Source organism: Barbus barbus, assembly GCF_936440315.1.
Source record: "Barbus barbus genome assembly, chromosome: 43".
NCBI classification, from domain to species: domain Eukaryota; kingdom Metazoa; phylum Chordata; class Actinopteri; order Cypriniformes; family Cyprinidae; genus Barbus; species Barbus barbus.
In genome coordinates this window covers 17,898,454-17,920,608 of record NC_136721.1, presented here as the reverse complement: position 1 = coordinate 17,920,608, position 22,155 = coordinate 17,898,454, and the positions used below count along the sequence as shown (strand labels likewise).

At 37.9% G+C, this 22,155-nt stretch overlaps 1 protein-coding gene across 3 annotated transcripts in view; it reads right to left on the bottom strand.

The window, feature by feature from the left end:
* Nucleotides 1-22,155, bottom strand: part of LOC306862064 (splicing factor, suppressor of white-apricot homolog) — an 86,306-nt gene that overhangs the window by 43,357 nt on the left and 20,794 nt on the right. For all 3 annotated transcript variants that reach the window (XR_013783520.1, XM_079404664.1, XM_079404665.1), the window contains exons 8-12: nt 18,005-18,278; nt 17,741-17,914; nt 17,516-17,609; nt 1,406-1,490; nt 825-1,064 (exon numbers count right to left, since the gene is read on the bottom strand). Coding sequence is in view for 2 of the 3 variants with exons in the window: in XM_079404664.1 (XP_079260790.1) it covers nt 825-1,064; nt 1,406-1,490; nt 17,516-17,609; nt 17,741-17,914; nt 18,005-18,278 (867 nt within the window). In the remaining variant the exon portion in view is untranslated. The remainder of the gene's footprint in view (nt 1-824; nt 1,065-1,405; nt 1,491-17,515; nt 17,610-17,740; nt 17,915-18,004; nt 18,279-22,155) is intronic.

The window sequence follows — 22,155 nt, the reverse complement described above, 5'->3', positions numbered from 1 at the left end:
TTCCCATCCCATTCTTCTTCCTTCATCTTTTCCCTCTCGTCCCTCTTACTATTTTTTCTCCATACCTTCTTCCTGTTCTTTGTTACTTGATCCATCCTTTCTTTTTCCCAACCACCATTCCTTTCTTCATATTCATTCTATATTCCCTCTAACCATTCATCCCTCTTACTTCCTGACAGACCTTCTACTGCTCTGTTTCTTAATTTTTCTTTTCCTTCTTCTCATCTTTCGTCTCCATTTCCCTTCCCTTTTTTCTTCTTCCTGTTCTTAGTTCTTCCCTCCAATCTTTCTTATTTCCTCCTTCCTGGCCTTCTTTTCCCTTTATTTCCATTCCACCTATTTTCCCTCTTTCTGTAATTCATCCATTCTTCCTTCCTACATCCCTCCTCTATTCCTGTTTTGTTTCTTCATCTTTCCATCCTTCATTTCTGTTTCTTTGCATTCTTCATATCTTCCATTTTTCTTTCCTTCATTCTTTCTTCAACCTTCCTTTCCTCTCTGTTCATTCATTTTTCCTACATTCTTTCCTGTTATTTATCCTTCCTTCTTCCCGTATTTCATTTCTGCTTCCGTCTATTCTTCTCATCTTCCTTAATTAATTTCTTCTCTTATGTCCGTCCTACCAACTGCACCTACCTTACTTCCTTTTTTCCTGTCCTTTGTTCATCCCTCCTTCCTTCTGCAGATTTAAATCTTGGTTAATTTGTCATTTAAAGCTACTATGACTTCAGACTTTAGCACAAAACTCCACAGAGTTTGGATCAACAAGCGGGTGAGTAAATGCTGACAGAATGTTTAATTTCGAGTGAAAGATTTTGATGTACCTTGTTTGGCCTCGAGCTCTTCCTGGGACAGTACCGGTTTCTTCTCCTCAGCCAATGGAGGTTGAGGTGGCTCTCTGGTGGCTGCTTCGACCAATCCTATCGCTAACTCCGTTCCCTCTTGCACCTCCCCCTTAATCCCATCCTCATCCGAGTCATCATCCAGTCTCACACGGTTCTTCTCCAGAGGCAGAAGGTCGTTTTCTTTTGACTTTATAGCAAAGCAGATGGGCGCAAAGGAGGCTGGGAAGTAGACAATAAAAGACACGCTTTTATTTAGTTACTGTCGTTAACCTTCCTCACTTAGCACAAATCTGCTGCATAAGTACTGTCATTACGGTCAAAGATGTGATTATTACAGTCAAGCCCAAACAGCTCATCTGTATTTACATCAGCAGAGAGACAGGGGTCAGCGCGCCATTTTTGAAAGCTAAGTGACGCAGCTTGAGCACAACAACAGCAATTAACAGACGGAGAGACATGGGATGGTGCATGAGGACATTCTGAAATGTCAGTATGGCTGACATGGATGTTCTGAGGTCAGCTTGTAGGGGGCTTGATCATGGAGCGCAGAGCTGTCTTACCTTTAATGAGCTTGCCCTCGTTCTGCTGCTTGTCAGAAGAGCAGTTCGCTGTGTTATCCCCCCCACTGCTGTAAAGCAGCGAATCCTGTGAGGACATGGAACAGAGAGAGACAGGGAAGAGAGACACAAAGTTACTTTACTTTACAGACAGGTTATGGATGAAAATCCTGAGCTCTCAGTTTTCAGACAAAGGCTCTCTCAAGAGCTTGTAAGTATTTTAAAGGACTTTCTTTGTACCGAATGTGGTTATTCTGAGCCAGTAATTCCTCTATACTGTTCACAGGTGAAGAAGAGGAGGCACAGAGGGAAATGGAAGGAGTTCAGGCTACAGGAAGAGCCTGAGAGAAAAAACACCTCATCCTTTAAAGGCCACATGTGTAATATTTTGATGTTAAAGTTCTTTCTATGTGCTCTTTCCTTCCCTCTCTTTCTATACTGCTTTCTTTCCTATTTACTTTCTTCCTGCTTGTTTACTCTTCATTTCTAGTTTCTTCGCCTTACTTTCTTCCTGCTTTTTTTCCTTTCTTCCCTCCTGATTTTATCCCTAACTTTTTATTTTTTCCTTCCTGTTGTCATCCCCTACGGTTCCTCCTTCCTTCCTTCCATTTTCCATTCCTTCCTTCTTCCTTCCTTCCTTCCTTCCAACTTAGTTCTTTCTTTCCATTTTACATTCCTTCCTTTCTTTAATTTTACCTTCCTTTCTTCAACTTTACATTCCTTCCTTCTTTCTATCCTTCCATTTTCCATTCCTTCCTTCCTTTGTTCCGCTTTTCCATTCCTTCCTTCAATCCATTTAAAATTCCTTCCTTCATTCCATTTTCCCTTCCTTCCTAAAATCTATACTACAGGAAAGAAAAAAATATATATACGTTTCACTCTGATTAATGTGTAGAAACATTGTAAGCTTTGTTTGGAAACAATGATTATTTTTGCAATTATGTTTCATGCAACAGAAATTACTTTAAACTAAGAAAAACAAAAAGAGCATTTCCGACTTGCTACATGCACTTTGGTCTGAGCTTTATTAGGATGAGATGCAGGGTTTGAGTATCACTCAGGGAGCTACACTGATGGACGAGTATAATCTCAGGAACGTTCTGCAGCAGAGAAAATCACAACAAGATCCTTCACGGTCATGCAGCGTGAGAGCAATGCAGGACTGATGCTCATTTATCAACCATCTGCCTGCAGATTGCATGCTCAAAAATTTCTGACTCCACCTCAATAAATGTGGACGACTGGACTCCATACTGTGGGGTGGTGAAAAACTTATTAATGAGCTACAGTGTTTCCACACTAATGAGATGTTGTTTTGCTTATACTGACCCAAATCTGTGTGTTTTTTATTCTTTTGTTTGAGTCAGCGGAAGTGTACAAATGAATATTCTACACCGCTGTACGCTAATGGTCATAGCCACTAATAATAAAGAGAATCACACACGCTGTGATAATCCATAATCTCACAGCCGGGTTTTTATGTAACAAGAAACAAATGACAGAGTGAGAGGACGAAAGAGAGAGATTCTGAGAGTTTAGTGTTCCTAATGGACGTTTTCAATATTTTACAGCTCTATTAAAGAAGTGTCTGTAGATCCTCACTGTAGCCCTGGGTAAGATGAAGGGTCAGGAGGACATTAAACCCAGTTAGAAATCTCTCGCCCAAAGATGAAAGACAAGATGAAGGATTTAAAGCGGGAGATTGGATCTGTGACCAGAAACTTGATAAAAAAAAAAAAGGGAAGAGAGTCACTGTGGGGAGAGTGAATGTTTCAGTGTAGCCTGTCCTCCAACCTAGTGTTGAGAATTAAGAACTGGTTTTCATTCAGATTTGATGAGCTTTATTCAGATTCATTTTTTTTTTTTTTTAAATAACAAAAGTAAAAAAAAGTAAAAAAAAAAAAAAACAGGTTATTCCATTCCAATTTAAATATATATATTTAAAATCAGAAGCAGAACCTTACGATTCCCATCACTACTCCTACATAAAGAAGAAAACTGCTGTGAATTCCAAGCTCTCTCCTGAGCGGTCCATTTGTTTCCGCCTGTTTGCTCTGTTTTAAACTTCAGTGAGCTTTGGTTCTCAGAGAATCCTTCATTAGCTGTCCACATACATCACTGAATTAATATCAAATGAACATTAATAACAAATCAAGGGTTGTTCTAAAGTCTCCCCCTGTGAGCAACATTACTTCTTCAGCCTTGGGTTTCCTTAAAGACATTCTCCCCTGTAGAGATGGTGCCATACAGAATGTCTTCATCCTCTCATATAAAGGTGGTAATCCCATAATCCGGTTTATGGGTAAAGTCAGCAGAAGAAATGCATGCTGATGGACCATGGCATGTGAAAGTAGCTCTATAAAAGCAAAACACGGATGAGCAATGTGACTATGGGAGAGTTAGCATGCTGTAATTTTAGAGTATGATGGTAGGTGTCACTCATGAAGGCATACGAAGAGATGTTATGCCATGGGAATTATGATTCTGCCATCATCTCTAAGAAAATAATGATCTGCCCATTATCAAATACACTCTTTAGTGATCTTGTTCAATCAGACTACTCACTAACAAAATTGCTCAGTTCACACAATGTCCATTTCAGAATATTTTCACATTTCTGAGTTCACATTTCAGCCCTATTCCCTTGACGCCAAAGATTGCATTAATTGGTTCTGAACAGTAGCAAAGTTGCGTCATTAACACAGTTCAACCATGAATAGCAACAGCTGTTTAGCTCTGTAGCTAGGTAACAAATGTGAAGGGAAGGCATCAAAAATAGTGTTGTTGTTTTTTTTAAACTCATGTTTTTGTCCATTTGGTGCAGTACTGAAACCTACATGTGCAATGCTAAAGCAAAAGTCTGAACAAAAAGCAGCTAAAGGATGGCACGTGTTTTTTAATCTTAAAATAAAGTCGTTAACAACAGGAAAGGTTAACAAGGGGAAACAAACTAAATAGTCTAGGAGTCTTTAAGTGTAGTTTATTTTCTTATTACTGCAATAAAAGAAAGGCATAAAAAATTGGGCATAACATGTTAATTATTTATTACACAAGTTCAGATAAAAACAACAAAAGATAAAGCCACACCAAAAAATAGTTTAAAACCTTTCTGTCACAATAGGTTACATGCTGCCATTCAAAACACCCTCAACTGCAAGAAAACAATGTTGATAAATGTTCGATCAACAGGATTGTTGTACCTCATCTTATTTGAAGATGCTTCAATATTTCAACTGACTGTATCATAACATTTCAGTCCACATCCTAAGCTGAAAAGTCATACCAAACATTATACAATTATGTGTTAAAACCTGTCATGTTGTAAGAAATGTAAATTTACAAAAGCAAATGGTTGTGATCCGTATTACATGCTTATTGCATCTGTCTTACATCAAAGATGCGAAGAACGTTAGCTGTTCACCTAAGGCTTTTTCTGCAGAGACAAACAGCAAAAGGAAAGGATTTGGTGCCGTGGGACTGATGCCCCGCAAGTGCGGTCGTCATCAGTACATCATCAGTATCAGTTCACTTGGGCAAATGAAACCAGAATATTCTCCAAATCGAATCCCAGACTCTTCCTCAGTGAGGTTCCTCACATCCTAACTCAAACCGAACTGAACTTTGATGATGTCAAACAGACGGAAAACTCTAGCGTATCTTATGCTGAAAGTACAATGTTCACAAAACAGACTTTCTTCTGAGCAGTGGCAAAACCACTTTTGTAACAACATGTAAGGATTCTCTAAAAGTTCAGGTGGCAGAAAGCACAGAAAGTGACAACAAAAGTAGGTTTCTTATTCCAGAAAATCAGAAGTAAAACAAAAGTGCATTCCACAACAAAACAAAAATACTGCTTTAAAGAAACTGGTGACTTATTTAGTGATGCTGCCCCTGTTCTCTTAATTATTCAGTTTAAATGAAGTGTTGGAGGCCTTGTGTACAGTTTGATCATCTCCACTAATCAAGCCATCAACGCATTGGCCCGAATACGGTTGGGTAATCTTGCGAATCTACTGCCGCCCTGTCACAGCGTTCCCTTCCTGCTCACAGAAATGCAGGGCACTCCAACAATGGATAAAAAAGCGACAAAACAAATTGGAATAACAAGGGAAGGAAGGGTGAGGGAGGAGAGGTGCAAATGTGGTTCATTTCCCCAGAGGAGAATACAACGAAAGGCGGCAAACAAAGAAAGCAGGGTGACTGAAGCACTCTTTGGCTCTTTCACCTATTCAAAGGCAAGATGAAGTACTGCAGACCAAGTAAAGAGACAGGCACAAATCAAGAACAATTGTTTTCAAGCTGCAAGCACAGAGCTAACTGGACTATAAAGTTAGATAAAATACATGGAGATACGGTAAGGACAACAATGAACAGGAGGACTGAGGAGACTGAGGGAAAAGAGAGGGATGGAAAACGAAAAAAAAAATATACTACACATCGCTTGCATATGAAAAAACGTCTACAGGCATGCAATTACAGCTGAAGTCTATGAGGCAAGGCATTTACAGTGGATTTCAATGGGGCAAAGCATTCACAACGGACATCTATGAGGCAAGGCATTTACAATGGACGTCTACTGGCCAAGGCATTTACAATGGAAGCCAATGTGACAAAGCATTCAAAATGGAAGTCTAGAGGCAATACATTTAGAATGAAAGTCCACAGGGCAAGGCATTTGCAGTGGAAGTCTACAGGGCAAGGCATTTACAATAGCCGTGTTTCCAGTCGGGCCAAAAGCGGGCGTGCTAGTGCGTGCCAGGGCCAGTCGCGCTTTCCACTGTCATTTCCAGGGCTTGATCATGCCTCATCGGTGCTTCCTCGGGGACAACGACCATGGTTTTTTGGCCCGACGAAAACTTTGGGCTGAAGCGGGCCAGCTGGGGCTAGAGGAGTGGTTATGAACAAAGGCGGAGTTTCTCCGCATCTGGAGAACATCAGCGCCGCGGATCATTTCAGTTAACAGATATAACACCAGCATTAAAGACTTTTAAAATAATTTTACCTCAAAACTCACTTTCAGACAGCAGCGAGCGTTTGAAATAACTTCTGTTTAAGATTCAATGTGGATTATGATCACCATACAAGGCAGAAATATTTATAAGCGATGCAAGACCATGCACACTGGCCATTAACGTTACCGTAGTAAACATGGTAAATAAGTTACGACCGCTTGAAGAAATCAGACGTCAGCTTCTCATTCTCTATCACAATCATGTAACATTAGCGTTGTTTATTTAGTATTTAGTGTTTATTTATGCTCCGTGTATGTCAAAAAAATATAATAATGGTTTTTGTTCGGGAGCTCCCTCTGCTACTAAGGACGTATTTTTTGATGGAAAAAAAAAATTAGAAATAATCATTCTTTTTAAATGTATACTGTGACTTAAGAAAACTGGTGCATTTAGAAGTAAAAAAAAAAATAAAATGGATGTCATCCATTGTGACCCATCTGTAATTTTTACAAACTGAGGGATGAAACTAAATAATTATTTCAAAAATAGCCACAGAAACACTGAGGCATTCTTACTGTAAGACTGTAATCATCAAGGCTTTGATTGAACACACTCGATAATTTTCTTTACAATTAGAACAGACGTAATAAAGGAGGTTATGGAGTGCAAAATGCTAGGATTGACAGAGAGATTCTAATTACAGATACAATCTATAATTGATGAAGCAGACGCTCAAAGACAAAGACTCAGCACATAGGCTTAAAACAGAGGTTGGGGTTTGCAAATATGTCTGCTTAATCACCACAGAAGTGAACAGGAAGAGCTGCTGTTTGTTCTTGCACCACTGCTAAATGGCCTGCCAGGTGCAATAATTACAGACTGTGCTTTTAAAGTAGGTACGAGAGAATAAGGGAGTCTTGGGACTTGACAGAAAGCAGATAACCTGGCACCTCAGTTGGTCCTTAAGTGAACTATGTGAGACGTGAGACAGGACAAGATGAGAAGCAAACATGTTGCAAGAGAGTATGAGGAGAGACACAAACAAAAATGAAAGAAGAATCACTTGACACTGAAGACTGCAGTAATGTCGGCTGGAAATTCAGCTTTGGCATCACAGGAAAAATTATATTTCGAAATAAATTCACATTATTATGTTTTCCTTACAATTTATTTATTTATTAAAATAAATGCAGCCTTGGATAAGAGATTTTATTCAAAAACTTTAAATACCTTGATTCCAAACTTTTGAATGTCAGTGTACAAAAACACGATATTTGGTCGAATAACCAAAACATCTTACATCTATGGTATTAAAATTCAACTCTTTACCTCAAATCATTCAAATATATTGTACTCTTGAGGCTAGTCCAGATAATCCACTAGACCAGAATAAGCCTTTACCAATAAGCTAATTGACTGCTTGAAATTAAAAAATGCTCTCTTTCCTACAAAACAATCACATCCTTTTCTACACCCACTATACTGAGCACAGCAATTTATGATACATTTTTCTACAAGTGGTCAGTCTCCTCCTCCACATACAACCTGTAGTCTATATTCAAGACCCTGTGGGTTTCTTTCTCTTTTTTCAAGAATTGTAAGTCACCAGAAACCAAAGGGAAGCTGCAGCCTTGGATGTACATAAAAAAGAGAGAGGGACACATGATCAAAAATGGTTTAGCTGAGGTAAAAGTGCCCTAGAGAGGTGCTGTAAAGTGGGACACTGCTAGAAATGTGCAGACAGCCTTTAAGCGCCACTGTCGTAGCTGAGATACTGGTGCTCGAAGGCATTTCTCAAAGTCACTGACGTGTAGCGCTCATCCATCTGCCAAAGTAAAACATGATGATATTATTGCAGCCCTCTATTTTTTTTAACCGCCTCAAGGTAACACCACTAATCATCGAAAAATATTCAGAATTCTTTTGATTAAACAAAACGTGTAATTCAAAAAATAAATAAATAAATAAAAATAATAATTTAATTAATAATAATTTTCAGAGGAATATTTGGAAAACATTATATGTACAGAGGACATGTCTTTCACTTCCTACCGTCCTCAAAAACCACAACAAAGATAATTCCTGTCTTTCACTTTTCATGTTTAAAAGCAGTCTGTTGGATATGAAAGGGAATGCAGAAACCATGCCAGAGGGTAAAAATAAACACTTCTAAAAACGAAATATTGGCAGAGGCAAAAACTCGAGAAAAAAAAAAGAGCAGAGAGGATTTTTTTAATTATTTAATAAAAAAAAATAACGTCACATTTATTAGAAAATATCAAAGATTACATGTAAGGGATAACACCATTCATTATTGCAAATTAAACATCAAAAGGCTGATTTGGATCCCAATGCAAAGTGGAGCGGCTTTGTAAGACCTTGAAGGGGTTTACTTTGCGATAATGACCAAACAACAGTTCATTATCATGTTGCTTAGATGGCTGCTTATCAATAAATAAATAAAAAGGACATGAAATATTGATCCAAGTTGAAATTATTTTAACATTAAAAGAATGCACTGTGCTACGAGAGAGAGATGAAACTAGCTATCTAGGAAATTGGCTGCCAGGGACAACATTCACATATCTAGTTCAGTAGACATTATACAAAAATATCAGCAGGATACTGCGATCAGCCTATAAGAATCAAGTATTCTAGAGATCCATGTAGCCAAGCAGAGAATATGCTCTATTGCATTCAAGAAGAAAGCTCTGTGCAGTTATAAAAATCCTTCTATTGTATAAAAATAATTGCTCAAGGGTGGAGAATGGAGGCTCGTTCTTGATCAAATTTTTAATAACATGTTATAATGGGAATATATATAGTTGTTGGTGGTATAGACACGTACGACAAATGAAATATCAACCCGCTCCTTTCCATTACGTGCAATAAAAAGAAAGCGGGGAGAAAAAAAAAAAAACATCAAATGTAAAGCTCAGTTACACAGAGGTCTGGAACGGCAGAGAAATGTTTCCACTTTTCATTCTAAGCAGCTAAAAGGCCGACTATTTCATTTAAACATGAGTGCGTGCCAAAACCTCAGAGCTGGAAACGTCAGCGGTGCAGCATTTATGTCTTATGGAGAAGCTGAAAAGCTGCAGCACAAAAACAATACTGATGATTTATGAAGTTGAGGGACCATCCAAAAAGCCTACATTATTACACAAGAAAATATTAACAAGGACCTCACCAAATCAAGCAAAAATATACTCCCCATTCAGGTTTCTAGAATGCCAAACAAGAACAAAACTTAGTCGATAACTTGGAGGATCTTTAGCAGTTTTACAGTCAAAAGATTGAAATATCAAATAATTAGAACATTAATGAGAGCACAGAAGCAACAATATTATGCTATAATCTGACATACTCACCAGACCCTGTTTTTCTTTGATAAAAACATCATGTGCCATACTAGACTTGTTTTAATGGAACTGATATAAAAACCTTGTCTGAGAAAAGTCTGATAAGGAGAAATAATACAGGGCAATGGGCTCCGGAACAACCATTATCATGTTTAAAAAGACCTTATTAAACATAAGTACAAGTTCTTCAGAGAACAGTTCAAGAACTGTGATGATGGCTAAAGCAGACGGTTTTTAATACGAGACTGGGTTGCAATTACAAGAATTGTGACTTTAAGAACCTGCCAGCTTTAAAGTCAAACTCCTCACCTGACCTTAAAAATTATTCAAAGCTCTTGAACCATCTAGAACAATACAATACATTTTCCTCTAAAAGTCAAGCCACAGCAGTCCCTGAGAGTCTCCTGACACAATTCTGCCTTGTAAAAGCTTTTTACAGCACAAGTTCCCTCACATATTTCCAAAAAAAAAAAAAAAAAATTATACTAAGGGGGGAAAACACTTGAAATGTGGTTAAATATAGCTGACTTAAAGCAGTCAGACATTGCTGAGATGGAGAAATCTGAACCAAATATCACTCCCTTTGAAGAAGATCCCAGAACATCAAGTTTAAATGCTGGCTGAGACCGACGAATTTACAGGGATGCTAAACTTTGCGAATCAAGCCAAGCATTCTCAGTGGATCCTGAAAAAGTGAGGAGGAACAAAGGAACATCATGCAATGCAATGCAAAAAACCCCAAAAAACATTCATGTTGAGATATTATATTGTGGTTCTTCTGCGAGTGCGTTTGGGATATTCTGCCCTTATTATTAATTTGATACAACTTTTATTCATCCATAAGCAGAAAAAGGGCTTTCAGGCACTTGGTGGGAAACTGGTTTTAATGAGGCAGTGGGTGCTAGTGAAATATGACTAACCACATAAACCTCCATCGCGTAGTATGATGCTCAAAGAACTAGGTTGAGGAATGGTGTCCTTGAGGTATACACACAAGTTACAAGAATAAATTGATTTGCACAGGCTTGGGGCTTCCTCTGTCCTTCCTCTGAACCTTCGGATTTCTATCCTGACCGCGCAAATAAAAATCCTCCAAAATGACTTAAATGAAAAAGCACTGAAGTGTGCATGAACGCAGATGCACTGCAAACTCGCTTCATCTGACAGTGCTTAGACATGGTTCAGTTTTTCTATCAGTTCGCTTACTCACTCTAATGATGTAATAAAACGCGCAATTTAAGATGATATTAAACAAAATGCTCATGCAGGAAAAGCATAATTTAAAATGTTTTTTTGCGATGCCAGCCTTGAACTGAGAAAATTTACTGGCCATGGAGCAGTATTTTGCATAAAAGAAACTACAGCCTTAAGCCACATACGTATAAAATGGGGAGAAAAGAAAAAAGAATTAAGATTCTTTTTTAATTCAAGGAAAAAAAAAAAAACTTTAAAGAAAAGTGTAATACTCTCAGCATTATTTGTTTGCATTTGCCTCTTGATTTGATGCTTTGCTTGGTCTTATGTAATGATATTCAGATATTTTAAGAGTGATTTAAAGGGTCAGTTAAACCTAAAAATGAAATTTACTCACCATAAAGCTGTTACAAACAGATTGGGAAGAAAGCTGGGGTTCAAATAATATTGAACCTTGATTACTTTGACTGCAAAAGACATTTAAAAAAATAAATAAATACCTTCCTTTGTGCTCCATGAAAGAAACAAAGTCATGAGTAAATGATGGCAAAACTTTCATTTTTGGGTGAACTACTCCTTTAAGCTTCCAAGAGAATCCAAATACTTCTTAGGACCACTGTATATAACTTGATCACTCTTTCAGACAATGCTTAGCAGCAGTCCAAAAACGAGTTCAAGGGATCTCCAGAACTCTCTACCCAGTTAATTTGGGGAATGCATGTCGAATTTTGTGCACCCAAAGCAAAGCCAAAGCTTTAAGAGGTTGGGAAGCATTCAGCATATCCGGCAGCTGAAATGATTGCCACCCAGTTGGAAGTACAAATAAGAGTGGAAGACATTCAAAATGAATAAACAACAAAACATTTCACAGCTTATAATGCAAAAAGTTCTGAACAAGCAGGGAAATTAGCTAAAGCCGTAGCCCAGCTCTGTCTCTGGAGACAATATTTACTGGCAGGGCAAGCAAATAACATAAGATCCTGCTGTGAGCACTGCATTGTTGCGTTGATTGCAATGGAACATTTCGTCTAATTTTCCCACTAAAACACTTTCCTTCCATTTTTTCCTCAATTTTCTAAGCTCTTATTTCCTTTCATTCCTTATTAGTTCCAAGCTCCATATTTAGACAGATGTAGGCAGAAGATCTAACATCTCTTCTCACACAGTGATGATAGTACAGTCTTAAAAATAGGTTCTTTATTGGCATCTACGGTTCCAAAAAAAACAAAAAAAACATCCATGGAACCTTTCCACTGCACAAAAAGTTCTTTAGATTTTTAAGATGTTCTTCACACCAAGAAAAAAATTTTCTTTTATGGCATACAATTGGGCATATTCTTATTTCATATTTTTCTGTCTGCAACTACATGTAAAACAACCCATGCTGCAAAATAAATACCCAACATTTAGGGCTGTCAATGCCCAAATGTTTAAAATATAATTAATTGCATATGCCTGATTAATTAATCAAATTAAATCTTGAATTGTGAAAAATACATTTAAGTATAAATAATTGCTTAGAGTTGTTTTAAACATGTTACTTTTTTAATAATTAATCACACTAAATTAACACGTTCAACTGATATCCAAGAACATTAAAGGTATGTTAACTGACCAAAGCAGGAACTCTACCCTCAAAAACACACTGAGGTATCAAAAAGAGCCAGACTTTGCAGGGATGACTACACAATGGCATCCGCAAAAGGAATCGATATCATCTGAGCTCCCAAAGTCTCTTCTTAGCCCTGGATGAAAGCAGTGCAGCGCACACAAAACCGCACATCAGAGCCTGATCCTCACATTTCTGACCTAAACACACACCGACAGAGGCACACAGCCAAAGCTCGCAGCAGGCGGTCTCATTAAGGAAAGGAGGATCTTCAAACAAACTGTTGATCATAATCACACACTGGAAAAACAGTAGCTACAGACTCAACTCAATGTATGTAAACTTGCGCAAGTGACATCTGCTACCAAATCTTATAATACCATAATAAAAACTCGTTAATCTATACAAATTACACTTCACACTGATTGGCTGCTTTTTGTTACTTTCTATCTAATATATGCATATTTCATTATGTCATTCTTCATCTAACCGTTTCTGAATATTTAACCTTGTTATGTATGTGCACCCAGTGAATTTAAGGTACAGTGAATATTAATTAGATTATGCAGAAGTTGCTTGGCAACCTTCCATGAGTGTCCAGTCAAGTAATTTAATAAATATTCACAAAGACACCTTTACAATAATAGGATTTTTTAATTCACCAGTTGATTAGCACATACTTAATGTCTTCCTAATAGCCAGTCAGGTAATTCCCCTTGGCAAGCATAATTAATATTCAGAAGCACATATTACTGTTATGGTCTTTACATTTATGCATTTGGCAGATGCTTTTATCTAAAGCGGCTTGGATTACATTCAAGGTCTACATTTTATTAGTTCATGCATTCCCTGGGAATCCAATCCATGGCCTCAGTGTTACTAGCGCCATGCTCTACAGTTTGATTTACAGGCTAAATGTGCTCCTTAAATATAAAGCCACATTACAACACCTGAAAACAGTCAGATTATGGCAACTCTGAATTTAAATCACTTCAACGTTGAACTGCACGCATGCAATATCAATTTAAAGCTGAGAATGGGTTCATTAGCATAAGATTGATTTACAGAGATCACAGGTCAACGATCGCTTAAAGCATGTATGTGTTCTACCATACAGATATTATGATGAATCCCACCTCCTTTCTACTATAAACATAATTTCAGTCTATCACTTGCTTACAAAATTTGAATTAGCTAGTGCCATGCGTGGGAGAAATACAGAAAGGCCACTCTGAGCACTTACAGGCAGATGTATCCATAAAAACCCTTATTCTAATTTAATTCACTGGAACGTTCCTTATATTCAATGACGCACAGCTGCACAGTTAGTCGATCTTGCTTCTCAATCCATTAAGGATGACCAGTGAGTTAATAAGCAGTAATGACAGAGAAAACAAGTAGTTTTAGCATAATGGATTTACAGCGTCACACACACACCATTAGAGGCAGAATACACAACGACAAATAAAGTTAAGAAAAAAAGCACAAAAAAAAAAAAAAATCAAGATGGGAATTAACAGCCCTAATTATTCCTGTTCTTCTTGACATCTTTTTCAAGTCAACATGACTAATTGACCGGTAAATATATCAAGATGTCATTTTCTGGCAGTCAGCGGTCAAGATTGGCATAATTTGCTGTTCACAGTCTGAGACCAGTCGCTAATAAACTTGGATTAGCCTGAGTACACACAGTGATGTTAAAGCTGAAGTGTGCTATTGGCTTTACCAAATGGGTTTCCAAAAATAATCTGGTAAACAATTTTCTACTAGTCAAAAAACAATCCTGCCCCAAACTAATACCACTGGCTGAGTGTAAAATTTAGCAGGTTGAACATGAAAAAGGGATAGGAGAGACTAAGGGTGCTTTCACACCTGCCTCACTTAGTTCGGTTGAATCGCACTAGAGGTCGTTTTCCCTCTTGGTGTGGTTTGTTTGGGCAGGTGAGAATGCGGCAATCGCACTCGGGTGTGCACCAAAAGCGGACCAAACAAGCGTACCGAGACCTCCTTGAAGAGGTGGTTTCGGCACGCTTTCAAACAAACCCTGGAGCGGTTCGTTTGTGGTGAGAACGCGATCCGACCTCAAACAGACCCAACTGCAAAAAGAACTGCGCATTTATGGACTAAACCAGCTGCCGTAGTCAGCTGCACTGTGCATTGTGGGATGAGGAAGTGTTTGTTGACAGTTTGCAGTTTAGCATGGCCGGTCGCGGACAAACTTGGGGTTGTGAGGAGGTGCGGAGCCTCATAGAAATTTGTAATAATAATAATGTAATAGCAGTGTGCTGTCTGCTGCATTTTACTCCTGTCTTTGTTTACTTCCGGGAGCACTGTTGGAATTTTCCCGCATTTATTTCTTCAATTTGAGTCAAACATAAAATAGTTTAGCCTTTTAGCTTTAAAACAACTGTAAACTTTTTTTTATAAAAAAATGTAACCTTCTTATAACAAAAATGCTGCAGGAATATTAATTTTCGATTTGAATTAGTTCATTTAAAAGTAGAAACTTCAAGCTTTCAGATACGGGAAAGACTGAACCTTGCTTTCATACGAATTAAATAATCAGGAATATTCGTTTTGATTTGAATTAGTTTATTTAAAAGTAGACACTTCAAGCTTTTTCAATTCTATTGATTATAGTTTTATATGTATCTGAGTATTTAAGGTTTCTCTGTGAATCAGGAAAATCTGAAAGTGAACGAGTCGGCGCGCGGAGAGTTACAGCCGTCTAGGACGAGTTCGAAAAAGTAGGTTTTACGAACAATTGAAAATAGGGAAAAAACTAAACCTTATGATTTTTGAATTTTGGACTTCCTTCGACTCGGCTTGAGCCAAGGATTCAGAGGAAAAAATTCACATTTTTGTGAATTTTCATTTTGTGTCTTACGGATCAAAAGTTAGTAGCATAAACATGAGTGAAAATTTGGACGGTGGCGCTACAGAGTTTGAGTCAGGTAGAGGAGAGACTATTTTAATATTTAAATAATTACTTTAATATCCCTATCACCGATATCACTTTTGCTTTAAAGATTAATCAATGATTGATTCAATGTTAATAATTGAAAGAAATGTATTTTTTTAAACATAAGCTTAATTTAATACTAATTTTATTAGAATTAATATCATACTAAACATAAAAGGTTGACTAATAAAATTCTTCAAAATTCAATTAAACTGATTCAGCAAACATTTTCTTAACTGATGAGAAGCATCCTATTTTACATCTGCTGAAAACAGCTGCCAAATCTCTCTCTATAGTACATCAGTGTTAAACTAAAGCAAGGATCAGCATAAACTACTTCTGTATCGACTGCACAAAACCTCTACTCTTTACTAATTGCCCTTATATTACACTCTTTACACTGTCCTGAATTGCCTTATTGAATTACTATTACACTGAATGGCATTCCTGTATTGTATTGCACTGTTTCTACATTACTAAAGAGGACCATAAGGCACTAATCTGCCTACTGCACTGACTTATAATTTGTCTACATTAAGATAGGTTTTTTACTTGGAAAAATGATATTTTGGGCTTTGCGTCTGTATTACAATTGTTTTATCCTACCGGTACACAAGAAACCATCAGTCACAGAAGCTACCATCTTGAGCGGTTGGTAAAACACATTTCTCTCAAAATCCGCATACTGAATTTTGAATATGGATGATTTTGAATATTTCTACTGATGCAAGTCATGCAGCAATGTCAAATCAAGGCTCTCTCACTGAAAATGTGAGAAATTAATGAACAAAAATATACGGGGGTGAATCAGTAATGTAGAATCCGCAGAAGTGGCCTTGGAGAAGAGCCAGCAAGTATTAAAAACCTTGAAGGTTATGAAACATGATTATTTAAGTCGGTAAACATCAATTTCTCAAACCAAATGAGTAGTTAATGAGAGGCTAGATATGCCATATTGTTTTATTAGCATCCCATAAACATGCAAAACTGTTTGTGAGTATCAAAAAGACAAGGTCCTACACTGAGAAGCCATTCACACAGGACAAGGAGCTGTTCCTGTAACAATTGTACTTTAAAAGAATAGTTTGTCTAAAAATGTAATTTAGCTGAAATTTTACTCACCTTCAGGCCATCCAAAATGTAGATGAGCATTTTTTTATCTGAACAGATCTGGACAAATTTTAGCATTACATCACTTGCTTACCATTGGATCCTCTGCACTGAATGGGTGCCGTCAGATTGAGAGTTCAAACAGCTGGTAAACATATCACAATAATTCATAAGTAATCCACAAGTTCACAAGTAGTCCAGTTCATCGATTAACAACTTTTAAAGTGAAAAGCTGTGTGTTTGTAGGAAGCAACTCCATCACTGTGGCATTTTAAATTTAAACCACAGCTTATGGCCAAAATCTGACGGCATAATTCATAATAACGCTTCCTCCAGTATGTGATATGTGTTCATATCAAAATCCACCAACACGTTTTGGACTATGTTTACCTGTAAACAGTGTTTCATCTGTGCATATTTCTCTCCTGATTCAGAGACAGCTTTTTCACTTCAGAAAGCAATATTATGGATAGAAGACTTGCATTTTAGCCTGAATCAGTAGTTTGAAGTTAGAAACACCTTTGTTAATTTTTTATTTTTTTTAACAAACATGCAGCTTTTCACTTCACAAGAAATTAGTTGATGGACTGCAGTCGTGTGGATTTCTTGTGATGTTTTTATCAGCTGTCTGGTCTCTCATTCTGACGGCACTCATTCACTGCATTGGTGATCAAGTGATGTAATGCTAAATTTCTCCAAATCTGTTCAGATAAAGAAACAAACTCATACATCTTGTATGACCTGATTATGAGTACATTTCAGCAAAATTCGTTTTTGGGTGAACTATTCCCTTAAGTCACCTTAGATAACAGCATTTGCTCCATAAATACACTTAATTGTAATTAGTAGTGAATTTAAAAGCAACAAAAACCAGTGTGCGAGAGAGGAAACAAAGGAGAAAGTAAAAGTAAAAGCATAAACTACCTCCTGCATGCTCAGGCCTTCTTTCTGCATGAAGTAGTGCTTTTTGAACTCATAATAGGAGTTGTACTGGTGCCAGGACTGCAGGAAGTCAAACCTTTAGGGTGTAAAAGACGCATACACACAGAGAGAGGGTTATAGTTATTACATATTACAGTAATCTAATAGGAGCGGTGAGACCTTCGTATCTAAAGGATGGCTGTAACGAGCAGGAGCATAACTGCTTACCGCGGGTCATTCTTGGCACGCACACTGCTCTCGAATTTCACCCCGTTTCTGGCCACATACTCAGCTAGTTTGTCAATGACAGGCTGGATGTCGGGAGGAGGAGGGATGATGGCTGCGACAGGGGCGGCAGCCGCCGGCACCGTGGGTGCAACGGTGGTTTGAGGAGGTCGAGAACTGATGGATGAAAAGAAAAATAAAGCCAAATATAGGATTTTTGAAATATGTCACTTGTTCTGAAGAAAGCAAAGACGGTAGGGTGCACACCTGGAAGTTGGAGGGGCGGCCGGAGCAGAATGTGAGAGCGGGGCAGACGCAGGAGCTGACACCGTGACTGGACCTGCAGTAGGGGCTGATGGGATTGTAGCCACAGGATCCATCAAAGGTGTAGTGCCAGGGGGAGGAGGAGGGCCAGATGCAGGAGGAGCTGGCATCATGCCAGTGGGCAGCGAGGTGTAATATGGACTGGCATCAATCCCAGGAGGCGGCGGGGCAAGGCAGTATGTTCCATCAGGCAGCATACAGTACCCATAGTACATTGCTGCCACATTTGATGTGTGAAATACACACACACACACACACACACACACAAACACAAACACACAAACAGTTAGTAAAGGCTGCTCTTATTTAATTCAAAATAAAGGGAAAAAAACAATAATATTGTGAAATGTTATTAAAATTTAAAATAACTGGATTCTATTTTAATATATTTTAAAACGAAATTTATTTTTGCAATGGCAAAGCAGAATTTTCAGCAGCCATTACTCCAGTCTTCAGTGTCACATGATCCTTCAGAAATCATTCCAACAAACATTTCAAAGCTGAAGACAGTTGTGCTGCTTAATATTTTTCAGGAAAAAATATTTTGTCTGGGTTCGTTCATTAAAAGTTGGAAAGAGCTAAATTTATTTGAAATAGAAATCTTTTGTAATGTTATATTTTCACTATTACTTTTGATCGGTTTAATGCATTTTTGCTTAATAAAAGTATTAATTTCCTTAAAAAACAAACAAAAATACAGAATGCTAGGGAATTTATATAACACATTTTTATATACAATTATTGTATGCCTGCCTCATTTAATAATTCTGAATCAAACCCCTTTTTTCCCTGCCTCACTTGAAATGTAAAGGAAGTGCTTCATTCGAAGTTTTACTTGTCTGAATATTTTTGGTGATATTTGCCGAGCCCTGCATTAAACATTAGTCATCAATAGCATTTCTGCTTTGGTTACATACCCGGGAAAGTACATCGAGGGAACTGTTAATGCAAATTAAGAATTTAAATAATCTACGTTTGGATCACTGTCCGCATAATTAAATTTCCTTTTCAAGTAGAAGATAAAAAGCTAGCGGAAGAGAAAAATCGCATTCGTTTGTTCTGCTCTACCACAAATAATTAGGATCAAACTGTCCTCATGTTGAGATGGCAGGCATGTAGACATACAGTTCTTGAAAAACACTTAATAAAGCCTAATTGCAGTCAAGCGCTGCTCCTTCCCTTCAGTCAACTGTTACAACAGCAAAAAGAACCATTAAACAAAGCAGTTTAATAAGAACCCAAAGAAAACAGAGCTGTGAGTTCAAGCTCTATTAAGATCAACACAACCAAATCTCTGCTATTATGCAAATAGAGAAAATATCTGTTACGCGCAACATTTTAAGGGTTTAGTTCACTCAAGAATAAAATTGTCATCATTTACTCACCCTCATACAGGTTCAGAACAACATGAGGGTGAGTAAATGACAAAATGTACATTCTCAGGTGAACTGTCCCTTTAAGTGAGGATAAAGGTGTTTAGACTTCACAGAGGTAAAGAGATGAAGCTGCAGCACTCTTGACGAAACACTACAAAAGAAACAATAAAGAAATTTAAAAGCTAGAGGGATTAAAGCAACACCATCTCCTGGGTACTCCTGAAGTCAGGGCTGTTCAAGACCTAGAAGAGACCAATAGTCCTGCTCATTTAAGCGAGTTTAGCATTCTGTCTGACTCCAGCAACACATCAAAGAGAGCTGAAAGAGGAAGAGGAGAGGGGCGGCAGGGATCTGGATACATTTACTTCATGACTGACTGGGATGTGTGAACGCACATGTGAGTGTGGAGAGAAAGAGAGAGAGAGAGGGGAACTAAGCACAAGAGGACGAGAGCCAAAAAAGAAATGAGCAAAGGGAAAGAAAAAGAGAGAGAGCCACAAAGAGATTCTGGGAGAAAAGGAATGGAAAGAAGGAGAGAGCGAGAGACGTGTGTGGCATGTGTATCTCCAGATTTTATAAAATATGTGGCAGAAGTAGGGCTGTGACTCACAATTATGAAATTCTGAATAAACTACATAAAGAAGAACTATATGCAACAATATTCTCTCTCTATTTATTTATATATAAAGGCAGACTGTAATAAGTGAGATGAAGCACAGCTACTCATTATTGCAAAATAAACCCCTTGAGCACACAGCATGGTAAATATGAATATAAACAAATTATAAATAATAATAATATTAGAAGAAATATGAAAACATTCACATTTAACTACAACGTTTATTTAAATATAATAGTACATCAAATATATTTAAGAAATTCAAATAAAAATTGTGTTTGTAAGTGGAAGTCGCCGTCTCATCAGATACCTGCAATAATCATCTAATAATCACGAACGGATGATTATGAAATAATTTTGACAGGCCTGGTTCCATCATAACCATATTACTGAATGACATCCCAGCTCCATTAAAAACCACAGCAGAATTCACATATCTCATAACAAATGGGTCCTTACTCCACCTCCAGCTTAGCAGGCTTCCTTTTCAATGATGGGATCTAATCGTTTATGACGTCTCCCTGTGGAGATAAAGAGGCAGAGAGCTGTGGAAGATCCGGAGTCGAGCACGTGCTGTTGAATTTGACTCGAGCGCTATTTGAGAAAGATTAGCCAGAAGAATCAACAGACAATCCTCAATGCCGGAGGGAGCACGTCTCAAAAACGCAAAAAAAGTGTATGCTTACTCTGGCAAATAAGTCTGTGAGTGACTTCTCTTCAAGGAATTACGATATGAAACTCACAAGACACCTCAGCTGGCTAAGACAAGCTGTAGCCCCAAATAATACCGAGACCGGAACAGAGCATGAAATGTCATTCAGAGGTTAATAGACAAGTCCTAATAGAATGGAATGGAAATCACAAGAAATGAACCAATTTTGGTTCTTGAACAAATTGAATTGATCAAAAGTGACAGTAAAAAGTTATATCTCAAATAAATGTTATTCTGAACGTCTATTCAAACGTTATTGATAATAATAATAAAATACATTTGAAACATTTAAATAAGAAACAGTTTTTCAGTATTCAGTATTTCACAAGTTTTTGATCAAATAAATGCAGCCTTGTTGAGCATAAGACACTTCTTACAAACATTCCCTTCAAAAACAAATCTTACAGACACCAGACGTTTTAGACAGAAGTGTATACAAACAGTATGGCAGTGAGTAAGTTCATTCAAAACCTATTTCAAGTAATTCAATGAGAGAGTAATCTGTTTTGGACCTCTGAGTTCATCTGTGACTCATTCGTGAGTGGTTAGATTCATTTAAAAGAACTGGCTCAGAAGAGTCATTCAACTGTAAGATCACAACCCAGCCAAAACTATTTTTTTGCCGTACAGTAAACACTGTCAGAGTAGTTCAGTATGGTCTTCTATAACAATAACACATTAACCCAATTATGCAGTTCCTACAAACACTCTTCTAACCACCCTCATGACTCATTAAATAAAAACAGACAACTTGTTCTACTGGGATTGCAGTTTTGGCAGCAGCTTAGTCCAGTAACTGAGCGGTTCAAAGGTCACACCTCCCCACTGTCAACATATTTAATAAACTTCATTAATCATGCGCGCTGAATGAACGCAGATCACCAAGGTCTACTGAGCCCTGATGAAATGAGAGAGTAATTGTCCTAGTGATGTGAAATGGACAAAACGGCCTGCTCTTTTCCGCAGAAGAGTGATGTTTTATGGGGAGGTCGAGGTTGGCATGGCGTGTGGTGTGGCGCCGGGGTGATTCACGGGCAATGAGCAGAGCATTCTGGGATGAATGAGCAGAACAGTGTATGTGACGTAATAAGCCTGCAGTCTGCTTAAACTGTGGTTGTAAACGAGGATATCCAAGATGGCTTGAGCCATGCACGTCTCTCAAGCCCCGCTGAGTGTGCACTTACATGAGCCCCATGACATCCTGCTGCCAGTTAACCAAAGGAATCTGCTTTCATAAAGCATTTCTGTGCTTCTTCGCACCACATGGCTGGAACTCGGGCTGGAGTTGATAGCAACCATTTTAAATATATCAAGAAGGGGGAAGTAATTCAAACTTGATTTGGGCAGAGAGCGAAACAATGTTTAACCGAACTTCGAATTTAGTGCC